Source organism: Anneissia japonica, unplaced genomic scaffold, assembly GCF_011630105.1.
Source record: "Anneissia japonica isolate Jap-2015-1 unplaced genomic scaffold, ASM1163010v1 scaffold288009_len375886_cov190, whole genome shotgun sequence".
NCBI lineage: Eukaryota > Metazoa > Echinodermata > Crinoidea > Comatulida > Comatulidae > Anneissia > Anneissia japonica.
In genome coordinates, this window is record NW_022748146.1 from 108,624 (window position 1) to 126,840 (window position 18,217).

At 34.1% G+C, this 18,217-nt stretch overlaps 2 protein-coding genes across 2 annotated transcripts in view; both read left to right on the forward strand.

Moving 5' to 3' along the window:
- Positions 1-1,234: 1,234 nt before the first annotated feature.
- On the forward strand, positions 1,235-9,832 carry LOC117120684 (NFATC2-interacting protein-like). Its single transcript, XM_033265716.1, has 8 exons — positions 1,235-1,361; positions 2,307-2,457; positions 2,835-2,964; positions 3,724-3,822; positions 4,366-4,528; positions 5,345-5,489; positions 6,964-7,088; positions 7,899-9,832. Exons 1-8 carry the CDS (start codon positions 1,350-1,352, stop codon positions 8,058-8,060), a joined length of 987 nt encoding a protein of 328 aa, XP_033121607.1. The 5' UTR covers positions 1,235-1,349; the 3' UTR covers positions 8,061-9,832.
- A 2,939-nt stretch (positions 9,833-12,771) lies between these two features.
- Positions 12,772-18,217, forward strand: part of LOC117120681 — a 71,419-nt gene continuing 65,973 nt past the window's right edge. The window contains exon 1 of the mRNA XM_033265713.1: positions 12,772-12,929. Within this exon, the coding sequence (XP_033121604.1) occupies positions 12,879-12,929 (51 nt within the window). The 5' untranslated portion in view covers positions 12,772-12,878. The remainder of the gene's footprint in view (positions 12,930-18,217) is intronic.

Below are 18,217 nucleotides of genomic sequence, written 5' to 3' on the forward strand. Positions count from 1 at the left end.
GGCCTATGGTGTGGGTTTTGTGTTTAAGTATAAGTTTGAGTTCGGAAATGCGGCGATCGTTTAGATATATATATATATATATATATATTATATATTTATATTTATTTTTTTCTACTTTTTATTCTATTTTTTTTTTTTGCAATAATGATTAAGTCTCATTTTTAAATTTCTTCTGTTTTTCTTCCTAAGTATTATAAATTTTTATTTTTTTATTATTTATTATATCTTCTATAAGGCCTATGGTGTGGGTTTTGTGTTTAAGTTTATTTTTTTCTACTTTTTATTCTATTTTTTTTTTGCAATAATGATTAAGTCTCATTTTTAAATTTCTTCTGTTTTTCTTCCTAAGTATTATAAATTTTTATTTTTTTATTATTTATTATATCTTCTATTTTAAATTGCTGTTTCTCTAAGGATGGATTAACTAGCTTGTGAGCTACAGCGATTTTAATTGCTTTTGTTAATCCTTGCCTCCTTAGATTTTCAGGTTTATTCTGTAGGCCTATTGTGAATTTTTATTTTAATGTATGTGCAAATTGTAATGTGATCTTTTGAAAAGGCTAAATAAAGAATGAATGAATGAATGAATGAACATTAGGGATTGGCAATCAAAATATCATTATATGAATAGGCAAATGATAATAATAATATTTAAAAAAATGTCTGATCCCACGTCCTCGTCGTGGCATCGGACGACAGGGGTCCAGGACTGTCGGGAGATTCCTTCTCTGCCAACAATGCATGGGCTCAACCTACCTGCAGGAAAAAAAATACTTGCCTGGATTCTCCACACTCTCTCGGCGCTCCTGCTTTTTCTACGGAAGTAACAGTGGCGGATCCAAGGGGTAGGGGGGTTCAAGGGTCCTGGCTTACAAAAGGCATGCTAACTTACCTAGGCATAGGTTGGAAGATCAGACATACTAGGCTAGCCCAACTAGTTTTTATGTTGTTGAAATATAATTAATAATTGATTTTCCCGGGGGAGGACCCCGGACCCCTTTCATTTCGGGGTTTTTTGGAAACATTCCCCCTCTTATAAATCCTGGACCCGCCCCCTCAGCAATCTCATGAAAATTCTCTAAATCTGAATACTGTACTGTATACTTTTTTATGTTATTAAATTTTAGAAATAAGAGAAAATTAAAAGAAAATGTCTGCCGGGGGGGGGGGGTCCCTTTATAAATATCAATTATGATGACGTTGTCGTGACGACTGAGATTTCATACTGCATGCCCGCGCGCGAAACGGGATAACGGCGACGGGTGATTCGCAGGAGGAAAGTTTCGAGAGAAAGTTCGAAGAAAGTTAATAAATTTGATGGGTCTAGGAAAATACAAATAATAAATATTATGGAAAAAGAAGTAAGTAAAAAATTTTATTAGAGATCTAATAGATTACTGAAATCGTGCGTGGAACTCCTGGGATGGAATTAGAAAGAAGTCAAGCTTACCAAACCCAGCTGAGCCAGGCTTAGGCCTAGGCCTAGCATTCACTTCATTAAAGATCAAAGCCTTCATAAAAAGGCATCGCAGTTGGGTTCGGTACCTGTGGAACTAGGCCTAGGTTCGGCTATGTGTATCTTCATACATATTGGCGTAGGCCTACCGTTATGTAATGCGCGTTAATATCTTGTTCCCTACAAATTGTTGCAGACTAGGCCTAGAGCGTTCTAGCCTAGATATAGGCTAGGGCTTGGCCTACAAGATTGAATTTAGCCTGCTTAGGTAGGCCTAGGCCCTAGCTTGCCTAGCCTTCTAGGCCAGCTAGGCCTAGGCCTTAGTCTAGGGAGCCCTAAGTCAGCCTAAAAAGCTAACTTACTAAGCCAGACCTTGTCTAGGCCCAGCTAGCTAGGGCCTAGGCCTACATTGTTTTGATATCTATGTGCCTACCTAACCTAGCATAGGCTAGGCTTTTAAGTTTTAGGCCTGGCCTTTACCCTAGGCCTATTTGCCTCAAGCCTTGCTTTGAACGTACTTCTTACAATATGTATTGATTATATTTTATTGGGACACCTTTGAGACCAAAAATGGTGTCCCCTTAACAGAGGTGTCCGGTTGTAGCGTTAAAAGATGTAATTTCCCTTGATTCAGGGCCAAAAATAGTGTTCACTTTCTGGGTGTGGCCCCTTAATTATAAAGGTGTCCCAAAGGAGGTGTAGATGCTAGAGAAGACAGTCGCTTATTTGATGCCATCATTGGGAAGAACCAAAACTGTACTGTACATTTTATTTGGTATTTGAATACAGTAGACAATATCTTAAAAATATGATTAAATAAATCTGTGGTTATTTACACACATTACTGTAGGTTCAAAATGGGAAACCAAAACAGAAGAAGAGGGCGACAAGAAAACGTGAACCGATATCTTTGGCGACAGCGTCAGTTAGTGATCTATATGCAGTAGATAACTTTGACCTAAATGTGCAAAAACTGGCTGAAGAAGCAATAGAACTGTCAGGTATGAATATTCATAGGAAAATATTAGGAGGCATAATTAGAAGAGGTGGTTAGCGCTTTAATATCTCACATGCATGAATGGAAATGAGGTCAGTGGAAGATCAGGGGTGGCGCATTGAGTGTTATCTCTCTCTTTCATTAATCGGCTTGACCTTCAATACACGATAATATACAGTAATACATTCCAGTATAGGCTTTCTATTTTTCTTTGTTTTATTGTACTGTATATGAATATATATTGGAAAATAAAGTTTGATTGTAAGTGTTGAATATTGGTTGCCAGGAAACAGACAATTTATTTGTTTTTGCAGCAACTAATTAATTATCTTGAATTTTAAGTATGAATATTAAACTATGAACTTTCCATTTTGTTTACAGAAAATGAAGATGAAATTATAGAAATAATTGCCAGTAGTAAAAAGACAAACTGTGAAAAGCCTTCAACAAGACAATCAGAAACCAAACCTAATGATAGTATTATGATTGATTCTGATGAAGAGTTGAACAGGTGAGTTCATCAACAGGGATAAGATATATATATATTTTTTTTGAATATGTATTATTTTCTAAAATTTATTTGAATCCCAACTGACGCTGAGTACACTAGAAATTAACTTCCAAGATGGAGTTAAGCCAATATTACGAGGCTAAAGCCCTTTTCAAACAGATGATCGGGCAATATTCCAGTAAGAATGCCAATATTTATATTACCAACACCATTTCATACCAAGCAAGTACTGTGTTAATATTGCTATATATGCCTGAAGTTTAAATCATGCGTTTTTATATGAATGGATCACACATTGGCTTTTGGTAGACAATAGAAGGCATTTGTTGTTGTGACATGGCGCCCAGCTAAGCAAGCATGCTAACATTTTTATTTCATAAACGATTGCGCTATAATAAAAATATCAATTATGCTGGGCCTAGATTTTATATATAGTAATATTATATCAACACATTGTTACATAATACAAAGGGTTTAACAACCAGAATGTCTAACCCCCAAAACTTAGTTTTATAGATATTTTTCGTTGAAGCTTTCAAACTATAAAAAAAAAAAAATAAAATATTGTGTTTTCTTTGTATAAATGCACATCATAACATAATTGTTGTGCTCTATGTAATTAAAAAAATTATTTTGGCCTTGTTCTGGTTCTATAGAGTCCTTTATTGAACTTGTATAATTTTTTACAAATAACTAAGTACAATTTTACTTCTATCAACATACAAATACTGTATATTTTTGTACTTTTTGTTATTGCAGTAGTCAACAAAGTAGAGGCTCTCCATCGCCACCAACTCCTCCACCAGTACTTGAAATTGGACATCAAAGACCCTCAAGGAAATTGGCTCAAGTTATCCAGTAAGTATCTACTAATACATTTGAACTTACCTAAGTCGAATCCAAAATGACATTGAAAAATTGTTTGACTAGATAAAATTTGACCTGTTTAGGCAAAGTTGACTTAGAAAAGTTTAACTGTATACTAGTTAGAGTGATGATGAGGTCCTAGACTCTATTCTCGGTTTCTTCACATGATTTAAACCCATGACCCTTGAGAGATTGAAGTTAAAATTTAATTTTAATTCATTCCACATATCTCTCAAGTTTCATTGAGCATGTTGTTATTTTAATCTGATTTAAACTTGACTGTGTATGCGCTGTATTTTTTTTAAAGTATTAAATTATTAAATTTTTGATTTATTTATAAATTTTTTAAAACTATATATATATATATATATATATATATATATATATATATATATATATATATTTATATATTTTTTTTTTTTTTTTTTGTTTTTTATTACTTTTAATGTGTTCTGGGAAAAACCACTCAATAGTTGATACAAATAAATAACATGACCTTTGACCATGGTGTCATATCGTTCTGCTATTATCTAGGCATGCTGGTCAAGCCGTTTCAAACTACCGTGCAAAGAAGTCACAAGAAGGGCAACCTGTGGTTTTGCTTGATGATGATACTCCAAGCCCCAAGAAACAACGCAGAGCGATTGTTGTGAAGATCCGTAGCAAATCAGGATTGCATAGAACAGTTTTACAAATGGTGAAGTCAGTTAGTTTGTGTTATCTGTACATGATATTGACTGAGCAGCTTAGCTCAGTCGGCTAAACTGGTAGTAGCCACTGTGTGTGCGCTGAACCGTGAAGATCTTTAGGTCCCCGGTTCAATTCCCATCGCTGCTCTCCTTGTGTTTGAGCTGGAGGGCTGAAAATGCAAGTTTCGATAGCGGACCGTTGGTCCTGTGTGCATTATGTCCCGTGTGCACGTTAAAGAACGCAGTACAATATTTGGAAAAGAGTAGGGGATTGTCACCCGGTGTACTGCCCAATCACCACCAGAAGGACCCCACTGGAAATAAGTCTTCATTAGACTTTTGTTATTTATCCTTGGTGTTTACACCAAATAAATCCATCCATCCATTGACTGATTTAAATCTTAATCCAAGGACCACCGTCTAACATTTTACTCCAACTTTAACTAATTATGAATACTTCACTGTTTTATCGTGTGATGTTTTGTTGTATGTTTTGTTTAATTTGTAACTCGTTGAATTTACCTTATTGATATTTTTGTTTCTGAGGCACTGCATATCAAGCTCACATGAGTTTTAAAATGTCTCCTTTTTTCAACAAGTTTTACCATTTAAAATGTTTTGTATCATTTTATATTATTTCTGTTGAATAAAGAAAGAATAGATTGATTGAAATTTGACTAATTGTTGACTAATACAGTAGCTACAGTGTTGTTTCTGATTGTCTTATACAAATCTGTGTCTATAATATTTCACTGCTTAGGTTAAAAAGTAACGTACAATAAATCTATTGTGATAGTAACTCATGTACACTTCTTTACACACAGGAGGAAAATTTTGAGACTGTATTTAATGAGTTGGCAGCAAAAGAGGGTGTAAATCTAAATCAGATTATGCTGTCAAGAGGGGAACAAATTATTAAAATAAGTGACACTCCAGCTTGCCTTAAGTTACAGCTAGCGCATATTCTTGGTAAGTTTTTAGTAGCAAGATCATGTTTAGTATTTGATACGTTTTTTTTTAATTTCTAATTTTTTCAGTAGTGATCAGCTAATATTCAAACATTGGAATTGGCTTAGTGTTGTATAAAAATATTAGTATTTAACATCACCGTAATCCTGAATCACATGTAAGATTTTTTCCCCCTAGTTTTTTGGAACGTACTGAGCATTCAGGATCATAACACATCAGGCAGAGCAAAACATCATTCCTGTTAAAAATCTTCTGAAGCAAACACCATCGGAATCATAATTACGAAAGTCATCAACGTAATCATATTATCATAATCATCATTATTATTATCATCATCATCATTATCATCATCATATTCGAGTATTCTAGTTCGACCCAGAATGGAGTATGCTTGCTCTGTATGGGATCCCCACACCCAAAAAAACATAACCAGTCTTGAGAAGGTCCAACAACGTGCAGCCAGATGGGTAACCAGAATGTTCTGTAGAACTTCAAGCGTCAACAACATGATGGAGGAACTGAAATGGAACATGTTGCAGTGTAGGAGAAAGGAATCTAGACAGAGGCTCTTCTCCAAATATAGCAACCAGCAGGTCATCATCAACTCTGCATTTGCCCCCAAGAAATGACTAGTTCTAAAATCACTGAGTGGCAGGCATTCAAACCATTTCTCATCTAAAGCCTACTGAACTGACTACTGTTTTTTAACCTTCTTTCCTTGTACAGTGAGAGAGTGGAATGAGGAAAATGAAGATCCCAAATTCACCTAATGTTCTCTTTTAAAAAAACAAAAAACAAAAAAACAAAAACAAAAAACCAGAAAGAAAAAGGAAAGAAAATTAAACTAAACTAAATTAAACCCAATAAACCACTACAGTTTTGTGACAATCAACATGGTGATTGTGAGAACTTAAGACAATAAAGATGAAGATCATCATCATCTTTATAATAATCATTGTCCTTATCATCATCGTCATATTAATCATCATCATCACCATTCATTCCATTCATTCATTTTCAGGTATTTTCATTTTTATTTATTATATTCATTTCATATTGAATCCCATAGAGGCTTTGTTGGAAATATTTTGCTTATGGGACTAGAAATTGTTATTAATTTTATCATTATTATATTATCTCAAACTCTTTCAGCATTTTTCAATGCTTCTTTATTCTATTTTTCTTTGTTGACCCTTTCATCTCTTCTAAGACTAGAGCACCACATATCCAGTCCACTCCTATTTGATATGTTGTACTTTGGTATGGCTAGCTATGAGACCTGTAAAGGCACATTCAAATTCAATATACATTATTTTCCAGCTCATTCCATCTAAAACACCCAACTCCCATTCCTCTTTAGATACTACAGTACTTTCTTTTTTCATTGCTATATATTCATATCCATTTTTAAAAATTCATAAAAACAGTTTTGTAAATAATACTGAAACTAATTATTATTTTTATTTTATTATAGATTGTGTAATTGTCGATTCTTTAAACAATAGTTCTTTAATTGAAAATCTTGATGAAGACGCAACAGTTCGAGTCAAAGTTCAGGGAACAGGAAAAAATTTGTCAACAGTAATATCAATTTTAAAGGTTGGTTGTAATTTTATTTACTTAATTTAATAATGAATAAGCATTGAATCTGAAAAAGGTTGATGGTTGCTGACTTTCCTTAAACTTTGAATGGGTAAATGATTTTTATAGAAACATGTTTCATAAATTTTGATGTATGTTTTAATCAGAAAAATATCAAAGGATTGATGTTTTGCCCTACCTGACGTGTTACCGTGCTAAATACTCAGTACCTTCTTAAATACTTGCAAAAAAAATTTGCAAGTGATTCGGGTGAGAATCAATCCCATAACCTCCAGATAACTAGCCTGGTGTCACAAAGTCGTGGGTTCAATTACCACCCGAATCACTTGCAAGTATTTGGGAACGTACTGACTATTTATTAACATAACACGTCAGGTAGGGCAAAACGCCGTTGCTTCGTAGGGATTGGATTCCACACTAGTCACTAAGCGCAGACTCGGTGGTCTAGTGGTTAAGACCCCAAGCTAGTTATCTGGAGGTTATAGGTTCGATTCCCACCCGCATCACTTGCAAATTTTTTAACAAGTATTGGGAATGTACTGAGTATTCAGTATGATAACATGTCATGTAGGGAAAACATCACTCATATAAGTTTCATAAAATCACAAAAAAAAATAAGCACTAAAGAACATCATCAAGCATCGGTGTAGTGTAGTTCAAGCTACAGAAGTAAAACTGAAATAATGAAAAATAAACAAAACAAATCTGTTAATGAATAATAAATTTCTTATTAAGCAGTCAGTTTTTACACTCCCCTAAAAAAGCAGTTGGTTAATTACATAAATGATGTTGTTTTTTTATATACAGACAAGTACGTTTCATACACTCAGAAAAAAGTACAGCGAATTTGTTGGTGTTTCGGAGGCAAAGATCAAATTTCGTTTTGACGGTGAACCAGTGAACATGAATTCTAAACCAGCAGATCTTGAAATCGAAGATGATGATATCATTGATGCTATTGTTACATAATAGTAGTAAATTTAGTACAATATTAATCTTTTATTTATTTTTATATTATATTTTATAATTTTATATTAAAACTGGAATTTAACCAAAGATAACCATAGCATTGGGATTAGTACCGAAAAACCTTAAATAGAAGCCATGGGTTTTTTTTTTGTTTTTTTTTTTTACCCTTGGATGGGCCTCTGTTCGAGATTATTTTGGAAACTGAAGATAAGGGCTTTCCAAAATGAATGCTGTATATTTTGGAATTTATACTATACGACATATTTCAATTATGAAATTTAAAATGCTGTTTAATATTTTTTTTAAATAAATAACAACTCATTGTTTTAACCATGCTAGTACAATGAAATAATGTTGATACTGACACGCTATCATAATAATCAAAGATAACTTTCAGTATGAATGTAAGTACTATTTTGAAAAAAGCCCATATTATTTTGATTAGGAGCCCATGGGCTTCTTTTGGAGCTGGGCTTTTTTCAACATTACTTTTGCACTCTGAAAAGTGGGGATTCTTTTCGAAATGGGCCTCTTCTCGAGATTAAGCCCACAGGTTTTCTATTCACGGTTTTACGGTATTATGATTAAGTACATAGTTGATTATGTACACGATTACATGATTTATTAAGTACATTATGATTTATTTCCCAGAAAGTGTCTGTGCTGAAAGTTTGCATCCTAATTTTAATTGTTGTATTGATCTTTCTATGCTTTTAAAAATACAAACACCCTGAACACTTTATCCTGCAATTGGATGGGATGCAGATCCAGTGGCGGAGGTTCCATGTTTTTGTGTGGAGCCAATAGCTTGGAATTGAAAAAGCACAAGCTTCTGGGACTGCTACTCTGTTTCAATTTAAATACCTCAATTATCAAATTATAGATATACCTCTACCATGTAAATTTAAAATTTAATTTAAAATAGACTGAAAAGTAAAAGAAAAAATTGAATTGCTTACTTTGTTTAATAAGTTATTATAAACTCATTTTATCATCATGCTCTTCCACTAACTTTCTAGCTGAATTGCAAGAATCAGCTCAGATTTTGTTGGCCTTGATTGTATAATACATCCTAAACCTTGTTGTATACCTATTACCATGAAGGTATTATAATACCTCCATGCTATTACCACATCTTGTTTATTAAGAATGCATCACCCCAGAGTTTTTTGTCTTCATTTTGTCATGCTGCATCCTTTATGTGACAGTAGAACCCCTATTAAAGGGATCCTTCGGGACCAATAAAAAAATATCCCCTGAATAGGAGTTCGCTATACTGTTAAAAGATGTACTTTCCCTCATTTTGTGTTCTGAAAAGTGTCCCCTTAATAGGGGTGTCCCAAAGGAGAGGTTCTATTTTAGTTTTAGGATTTAGGGGATCATTTCTTCAAGGTAGGCCTACATCTTTTTGTGTGAAATAATTCTCAGGTTTTGTGGGTGTTTATTTTTCGTCATGGAACATTTCGGTTGTAAAGTTTTCTCAGAGGTAGTGGATCCAAAGTTTTGAAAACAGGATCACAAGGGATGTGCTGCAGTTTGATTTGTCTAATAAATATTAAGATATGCAGTTAAAATGGGGTCCTATGGATTCATCTCAGGGTAGATTCTTGTAGAGTATATTTTAGAAGTAATTAATCAAGAAAAATTAGCATCTCTAAGACTGTATTGATGTTTAACAAAACTTACGTTTCATAGTGTTTGAAATACAGTGGCATAATTGAGAAATGTATATTATATACAGAAGGCAATAAATCATGGTTTGCATTATCAAATATTGTTTTCTATTTGTTTTGGAAATTAGAAATATTATAAGAATACAGCACAGTAACCATGTACCATGCCCTGTTCTTTGATAAGCATGTCTTCTTTTCTGTTATAATTGGTCAGTTATTAAGTTTGATTGGCACTCCAGAAACCTTAGCCTTGGTTCCAGGCCCTAATTGTGGGTTACTCACTTTGAGAATGAGCTGTCCAGAATGAGGAAAAATAATAGAAAGCAATGCCGTTGCCAGCTTTTGGGACAGTCCCACACAAATTTTCTATTGGATCCACAAAAAAAATGGGTCCACTTTTTAAAAAGTGGGTCCAGATTTTTTATATTTTGCACTAAGTGGGTCAACCTTTTAAGAAAATGGGTCCAGATTTTTCATAATTTTGCGTAAAATGTGTCAACTTCATAAAAAAAATGGGTTGACATTATTTGAATTTACGCATATAAAATGGATCCACCCTGATATTGTTCCCTGTTTGAAAATCCTGTCTACGGCACTGATAGAAAAGGAATTGTGGCAAGTGTACAGAAACCCATATTCTCACGACGTCAGTGTTGATAAATATAATCAGGGATGACGCCAGGATTGCCAGACGAGGGTGGGGGGGGGGGCGAAGTCTCCGACGACAAAAGCCGTGGTCGGCTGTCGCTCAAAACTTTTAGAAAGTGTTCCAGGGGGCCTAAAATATGACAATTTAGGGGTTTCAAATGCTTATTTCGATTTTGTTTAAGTTTTAGAAAACTTATACATTTTTTCTCAATGAGCTACTCAAAATTTTAATTTATATTTTGAGGTTTCCCCGATTTTTTGCCAGGGCGTATAGATCTTAAAATCACGGCAAAATATAAAAGTAATCTAAGTTGAATCGGACCAAAATTCAATTGATACTCTAAATTGGACCAGTATAATATACATTGCGCCCTCTATAGGATGTTAATCATTAATATCCTCAGAAGTAACAGTATTGTATTTCGGAATTTCTTGCTTTGATCGTAGATTTCAAAGTTATTATCCAATTGACAAGAAAAGAAAAGATGAAGAAAAAAAAAAATACTCACCGGTTAAAAGATGCATAAATAATAGTGTTTCTATATTTGGGCGGTACGTTTGTAGTAACTTATTTTTTAATACAGTACAGTAATTAAATCTTTATTTGATTTCTTTGCCTTTTTCCAGACATTTACAGTTATTTCTTAAATCATATATTCAAATTGATCCATAAAACCACAAATGCGTATTTATCAAGTCGGTGAAAGTTGACCCATAGGCATATTGTTTTCAGTATCACCCTTTTGCGGATACAGGCCTCTCGTTTGTTGATTCACACCTCGCAATTACGAAGTTTTGGTGTTCAACTCCAAAGGAAAGAAAAAAACGTATATTTATAATGTAATTTCCAACGAATAACGTTACTGAACGCTGCTGCAACGTTTTATAACGTCATTTTTTAGCATAACTAATCATAACGTTTTGAGTTTGCTTAGTCGGGGTAACTGTTCCACTCGGGATGTAAATCATGAGTAGAAACCCAAATGAAACACCTGGCCAAGTAATTGTCCCCTGATGGGGTTGGCCGTAGTCGTGGGAGAACCGGTCGGGCAACAGGGAACACCCCCTCCCCCACGCATTTCAGGTGGGGAAGGGACATTATATCAATTATTCCCCACTATTCACCATTTTATAGTTATAACCCCACTTTTTATAGCTAGTAAAAGAACAACGAATGACTAATATAGGCTTATAATAAGATGAATCATATTTTTATGAATAGTCTGCACATTATGTGGGCTTTGATTACCAGTATAAATAGCAGGTAAATTGAAAAACATTTTATGTTGATGTAGTGTGGAAATAATCTTAGCTATAAATTATTGTTCTTAAAATTTATATAATACGACTTATAAAAATTCCGGTGCTTAAGTCTCCGGGACCCCCACCAAGATTTCCTTTGGAACCCACTGGGGGCCCTAGGCAGCCAGTCTCCCAGTTCAGACTGATCATCGTTAAGACCTGGGCCTACGGCTACGGTGTTCACTTTTCTCATTCTCCCTTCCCCAACTTTCAAGCACGGGTCGACGCCCTTGGCCGTTGCAGGGGTGGCGCCAGTGGAGGGGGAAAGCCTCCTTCGGGGAGAAAAACCACAATTCGTCGGAGAGAAAATTAGTAGATCTATCTATAAAATCGATTAAATAAGCCTTTGAAACTGAGCTAAATTGTCATGATTTTCGGGGGCTTCTCCCCTAGACTACTTTCGGAAAACTTCGAACGACGCCCGACTACGGCCTATTTGCGCCCATAGGGAACTCCCCCCCTCCACCCCATTGGGGAAATCATGGGCCGTTGTTAAAAATTGTATAGGCCCTACTTTGCCCTCGTTTAGAGTCCGAAAAAGTGTCCCCCTAATAAGGGTGTCCCAAAGGAGGGGTTCAAGGGATAATCACACGGGCGAATCCAATGTGGGGTTGGGAGGGTGTTAGAGAGTGGAGAAGTCCAATATAGGCTAATACATACCAAATAGCCCTAAGTGTAATAATAAATAAATTTTAAAAAATACAGATAAAAAAAATGTTTCAATAAGGCCTATCCCCTTTGTTATGTCACCGCTGCCAACGGGCCCCTCCCCACCCCCATCCAATTAACTATTCTGGTAATTAGAGTTTATGTGATGATTTCCCCCGGATGAGATGAGCTATCTACGACGTTGGTATTGCTGCGTTGTCTTTTACTATGATGTTCCGAAGCCTTATCAATTGTATTGTTCACATAAGCGACGTTTTAAACAATGTGTTCATTTATAATGTACAGTACACAATTGTCAAAGAATTCATACAGAAACGGAAACGAAATATTTGAAGTGTCAAGTCAACATAATTTACAACTGGGTCTGAATTATATATTGACCATAAGCTCCGCCCTCTCGAGGCACGCACGCGTACTTACTGTTTCTTCTTTCTTAGACCGTTGTCAACTTGGTATCAGCAGCACAGGTGGTTGGGGTTTGTATTCTGCTGTATTTTTGTTTAAATATTGCAATTTTCCAACCACAATGGAACTGGATATGTATATAGGACTGGACGAAAATGGTCTTAGGGAAAAGGTTGGTTTAAATTCTTTTACAATACTTAACTCAATGTGTAAACGATGTAGCGCGGTATCACCACGACACGAAAGTTGAAATACCCGCGTAAAGTAATGAAGTAGAGAAAGTTAGTAGGCCTGGTGGTGGTTCATAAGATTTGTAATAGGCCTACCTCCATTGGCGTTCTTTTGTTAGTTATTATTTTCTTGGTAAGCCTTATGGATATCTAATACTTTATTTGATTCTTCCTTAAGTTGGAAGTACTTCAGATTCTGAGTGTATCATTCTGTTTTGTCATTAAAACTTAGGGCCTGAATAGTGTATTGATAAGAACAGGGAATAAGAATATCTAGGTAGGTATGGCCAGAGGCCATAGGTAGGAGTATTTTTCTGTGGTGTGAATCAACCAAGGATAGTCCAAGACTTGCTTGCAGTAGGGTCCTCCTGGGGTAGGGGGTACTTCTGGTGGTACACTTGTAGACAATCCCCTATACTAATTTTCAGAGGCAGAGAAGAGTGAACAGCTGCATTCTTTCACATTAACTGGTAAATAACAATTAAGAATTCAGTGGAAAATGTTCTAAATTTCATGTATTTATTACTGCCTTTTTATATTAATTGTTATGTGAGTGCTTGCAGTAAAAAGTGATTGGGATTACATCGCACTGTTATTTTAAAAAGTTTATATTTTGCCGCTCAATTAAATTTTGCTTAACTCAATTAAATGTCTATCCTTGAAGTGCACCCGCTCTAATTTTCATAAAATTCTCTTAACGAATAGGCTTTCTACCAGCTAAATATCTACTGCCTAAAATTTATGAATGTAGTATGGCAATTTTCTAACATAGTGTAAACGCATCGGTGTGATTCTGTCAAGTACAGTAAAAAGCTATGGCACAATAATCTATTGACCAGATGTGCTTTAACCTTTAAAAATATAGGTATGCCTCTTTGTTGTTATACACACCTTTCCACATACCAATCAATTAATCAAAGTCTGGGATGACAATTTCATCATTGTTATGTTAAAACATGAGGTATCATTACCATTACTACATTGGCCTACTTAAAATTGCATAATAATTCCATTATATAGTTTTAGTCATCTGCAAGGCCCATCCAGGCCACTTGTGTTGTTATAAGAAACAGGGTAACCTGTATTCTAGTTGGTTTGGCAGGCAATGGGCCATGCAACATGCATAGGTAGAAGGTCAAAAGTTTGAATTCTCTCCTCCTTTGTTGTAAACAATTTTGAAGGAAAATCTGCAAGTGCCCCAAGCTAGGGGCTGGATTAAAGGTGTCAGTGTCAGAACGAATAGAAATGAAAGGAAAGTAATTTCTTACCCTCAGATCTTATGAACTGACAGAAATTTAAGCATGAAATGGATTTAGATACCTTGGCTTTGTCTCAAAAATATAGAGTAATCTGTTTACAAAGAAATTACTTTTAGATTGAAAAGATAGTTTGCAAAAACTGATGAGATAAACCAGAATCAATTTTTGTGGATACAAAGGTATTTTCTAAACAATGAGTTACCTTGAAGAAGTAATATTAATAGCTGTAATTCTAAAGGGATTGTTACTTTTATCATCAATGGAACCTACATTTTTTTTTATAGAGATCTTATATAGTATATAGTACTAACTGTTATTTACTGGTTCACTGAAGGTTTTATTAGGCAAAAAAATAATTGTTTCGTGTCCAGGTTTTCGCCTACATAATTGCAGAATAGATTTTTTTCTAGTACTATAAGGAATTCTATTATTTCCTCTCCCATCCAGGTCCACAGTTGCATACAGTAATATGTTTAGGCAACAAACTTCAGCATGCAGACAGTATCCATGGGCGTAGGGGGATGGGGTACCCCATGGCAATAAATTAATTCCACACTAAGTAGGTTAAAATTAATTTAATTAAGGATTTACTATTGTAATTCAACATTCTCAAATTTTTGTAACTGACCCACCCCCGGCCAAAACCAGCCTACTCCCCTGCAACAGTACATCCAGGATTTGAAACACACGGAGGGGTTTGGTGATATTACAGACTTAGTAATCCCAATTTGGTAGTATTGAAGGTTGAGCTTGTAATAAATTATTAGGAACTATTTTATCCTGTTGCCATTGGAGGTGGGATAGGTATTTTTTTTAAATAATAATAATAATTATTATTATTATTGTTATTGTTATTGTTATTGTTATTGTTATTATTGTTATTGTTATTGTTATTATTATTATTAAGAATAATAATGATAATAATATGGTAATTTTATACTGTATTACTCATTTTTTGTTTGCTATAGTAGGCTATGTGTTGTTGAGTTTAAGTACTAATATAACCTCCAATTTGGTTTTAAAGTCCATGAATGAAATGAATTTTATGCTATGGTTCACCTGTCTTCTATTTTAGGTCAGTTGTTTGGGTGGGTGGATACTTATCATTGATTAGGACGTATCCGTTTTTAAGTTTAGATTGTGATGTGCTTCAGCTTTTATATTACTTTCATTACCCTGCTTGCATTAGTTTGATTCAATCCCATCGTATTTCAATTCATTTCCATGTTAGTTTACTATCTAGTGCTAGTGTTTCAGCACCTGTTCCAATCTCCTTAGCATTTGTCATAATCTAAATCCAATGCAACCTAAATTGATTCATTTAGTTCAGACACGTACGGTACTATGTTACTGTTCCATTAGCCTTGTGAATGTACTGTATTAGCGTTATTATTTCTATAATTCATTATATTGTAACATTCATATAGGCCTATATGGAACATTAGGTAACTTTTTTGATATGAAAGGAAAATTTATTTTTCTGTTTAGGTCAAAAGAAAAAAGAGATTATGAAGCATCACCTCTGCTTCCTGATTTGTCCACCTGTTTCTGATTTTTTATTTATGCCTATAAATATCTTTGAAAATTGGCTGGGAAATGCTTATTAAAATTGTATTCAATAGATTTTGCCATAAAACAATGAATTAAATATGTTTATCTTATTGAAACATATTAATTGTAAAACATTCAAACCTAATTTTATACAAATATAAACTGAGAAAAGCATCAGGCATGGAGGCATTATAGTGAACATGCTACAATACAAGCTATTGATTGACTTTAAAGGTAGGTAGAGGTAGGATTGGTCTGGACAGGTGATTTGTAGTATTAAGTTTTTGTCATAGATTTACTAAAACCCCTCTCCCTCTCCTAATTTTTTCAATGGATGTGAGGCTAAATAAGTATATGTTTTTTGGTTAAAGATTCTCAAAATGCTACCATTGGAATGCAAGGTAATGCATCCATCTAGTAAATATAATGAGGAACATGTGTACGCTGTACCTTTGTACATTAGTACCAACAACGTTTTTGATGACGTCATCATTTCATGTGGTCGATTGTGAAATCTTGTCATGTACTGGTACTGGGTTTACTCATAAATTGGAAAAATCCATCATATCCATTAGATATTCTTTTAATTCTTTTAATTCTTTTGATTTTCCGTTGGCAAAAAAAAAAAAACAAAAAAAACATTTATGTTATTATATGTTTATTTCTATATTATTGCTTATGTTAGTTTTGATCAATTATTTTCTCTTTATTTGGTCTATTATGTCCTTTAATTCTATATTTAATTCATAATTGAAAATAATTTTTTTATTTCTTTAAATGTGTTAATTTTTAATTTTAATACTTTCCTTAAATCATTCTTTTATAAACATTTTCTGATTTTACCTTTTTCTGTTTTAATTTTATTTATTTGTTAAGTTAAAGATCTACCGGTAGTTTAATTTTCATCTTTTATCTCTTTGTCTTCAATTACATGTACTGAGGGTCCCAATTGATCAGCTCTGCCTATAAGGACCATCCACACAAAATATTATTGAAATAAATAAATAAAATAATTTAGTATAATCATATACATTAAATATTTATTTGACATTGGTTGCAGTGCATAAATACAGTATATTAACCTAATTGATAATACTTTTCTTGATGTGTATTGGTCTCAAATGTTGTCTAAAAAGGTAGGCCTATTTATAATTATCCTGATTTTGATTTTCATCCACATCACTGTTACCAGGAATTACCCTACCAAAGTATGTCTAGCTTTTAAAACCCCATTGCTTGTCTCGTTTCAGAATATTGACCTTTTTGTGACAGGCTTCTTAGAAACTGTTCGCTGGTTCTCTGACTATTGCAGTTGTTTTACATATTACCGAAGAGCTTTTTCCTAGTAAAAAGAGACAAACCAAGAAGGCATGACAAAATTTCAATCTAAAATGGTCTACCTACGCCTAATATTTGGTAGCATGATACCATTCATAAGAGCCCTAATTTATCTTAATTTTCACCCCACACACTCCTAGTAGTTTTTTACATTTTTACAATGCATTCAGTCTAAATTTGGTTGCTTTGTAGTCCAGTCAATCTGTGGCTTGACCCAAAACTAATTGCAACAGAAATAATATTTGTGGAATCTGTTTGAGAAATATACACAAAATAACATACTAAAAAAATCCAATCAGGGGAATATTGTTAATTTTAAAGATATTTAATGAGTTAACATCCAACGGTTTATTGTGTCATATCGCCCAGCTGCTGTGTTGAAGCGTAGGAAAGCCTGTTGTTAAAATAAGATAGACGCCCGCGTACATTTATTGCCCATGTGCGCGTTAAAGAATGCAGTACACTATTTGGAAGAGAGTAGGGGATTGTCCAGGGATTTATTTGTGAATTTGAGTATACTAGCAGGAGAAATTTGAAAGTAACAGGAGAGTAAATTGAAATATGCTGGGGGTATAGGGGGCTGCCTAGGCCCCCATTGGGGTCCAGGGTTTTAGAGTTTTTTAAGCCCATTCAATCATTTTTTTTTCAACTACTGAGCTGTAAAAAAGTTGATATTTTTACATATTCTTCATACATAGGCCTAGCCTAAATAGATACTGTAAACCAGAAACTTTTGCGAATTGGATAATTTCGGCCGTTTTTGCGACATTAAACTTTCGCAAAATTCTAAAATTTACGCAGATATCGAAAAGGAATGGATACTACATTGGAAAAAAAATGTCCCATGTGATGTGAATTGAGACGATTTTGGCTTGCTCTGCCGTTTTAATCATTGTACTATCTATGATTTGTTCGGCTTGCTACCTCCGCCACCGAATTTGAGCCAGTGTTGGTTTTTTTTTTTTTTTTTATCATTTCCGAAATATCTATGTCATCACAAAGAGGGCTAGTAAAATAAAAATGAAATGAAAATAAAAGGTTCATAGTCATACACAAATTAATTTTAAATGACGATCTGTTTT

Coding starts and splice junctions, on each gene's coding strand:
- LOC117120684 (XM_033265716.1), top strand. Junction 2,458..2,834: donor AGAAGCAATAGAACTGTCAG/GTATGAATATTC, acceptor TTTTGTTTACAG/AAAATGAAGATGAAATTATA. Junction 4,529..5,344: donor ATAGAACAGTTTTACAAATG/GTGAAGTCAGTT, acceptor CTTTACACACAG/GAGGAAAATTTTGAGACTGT.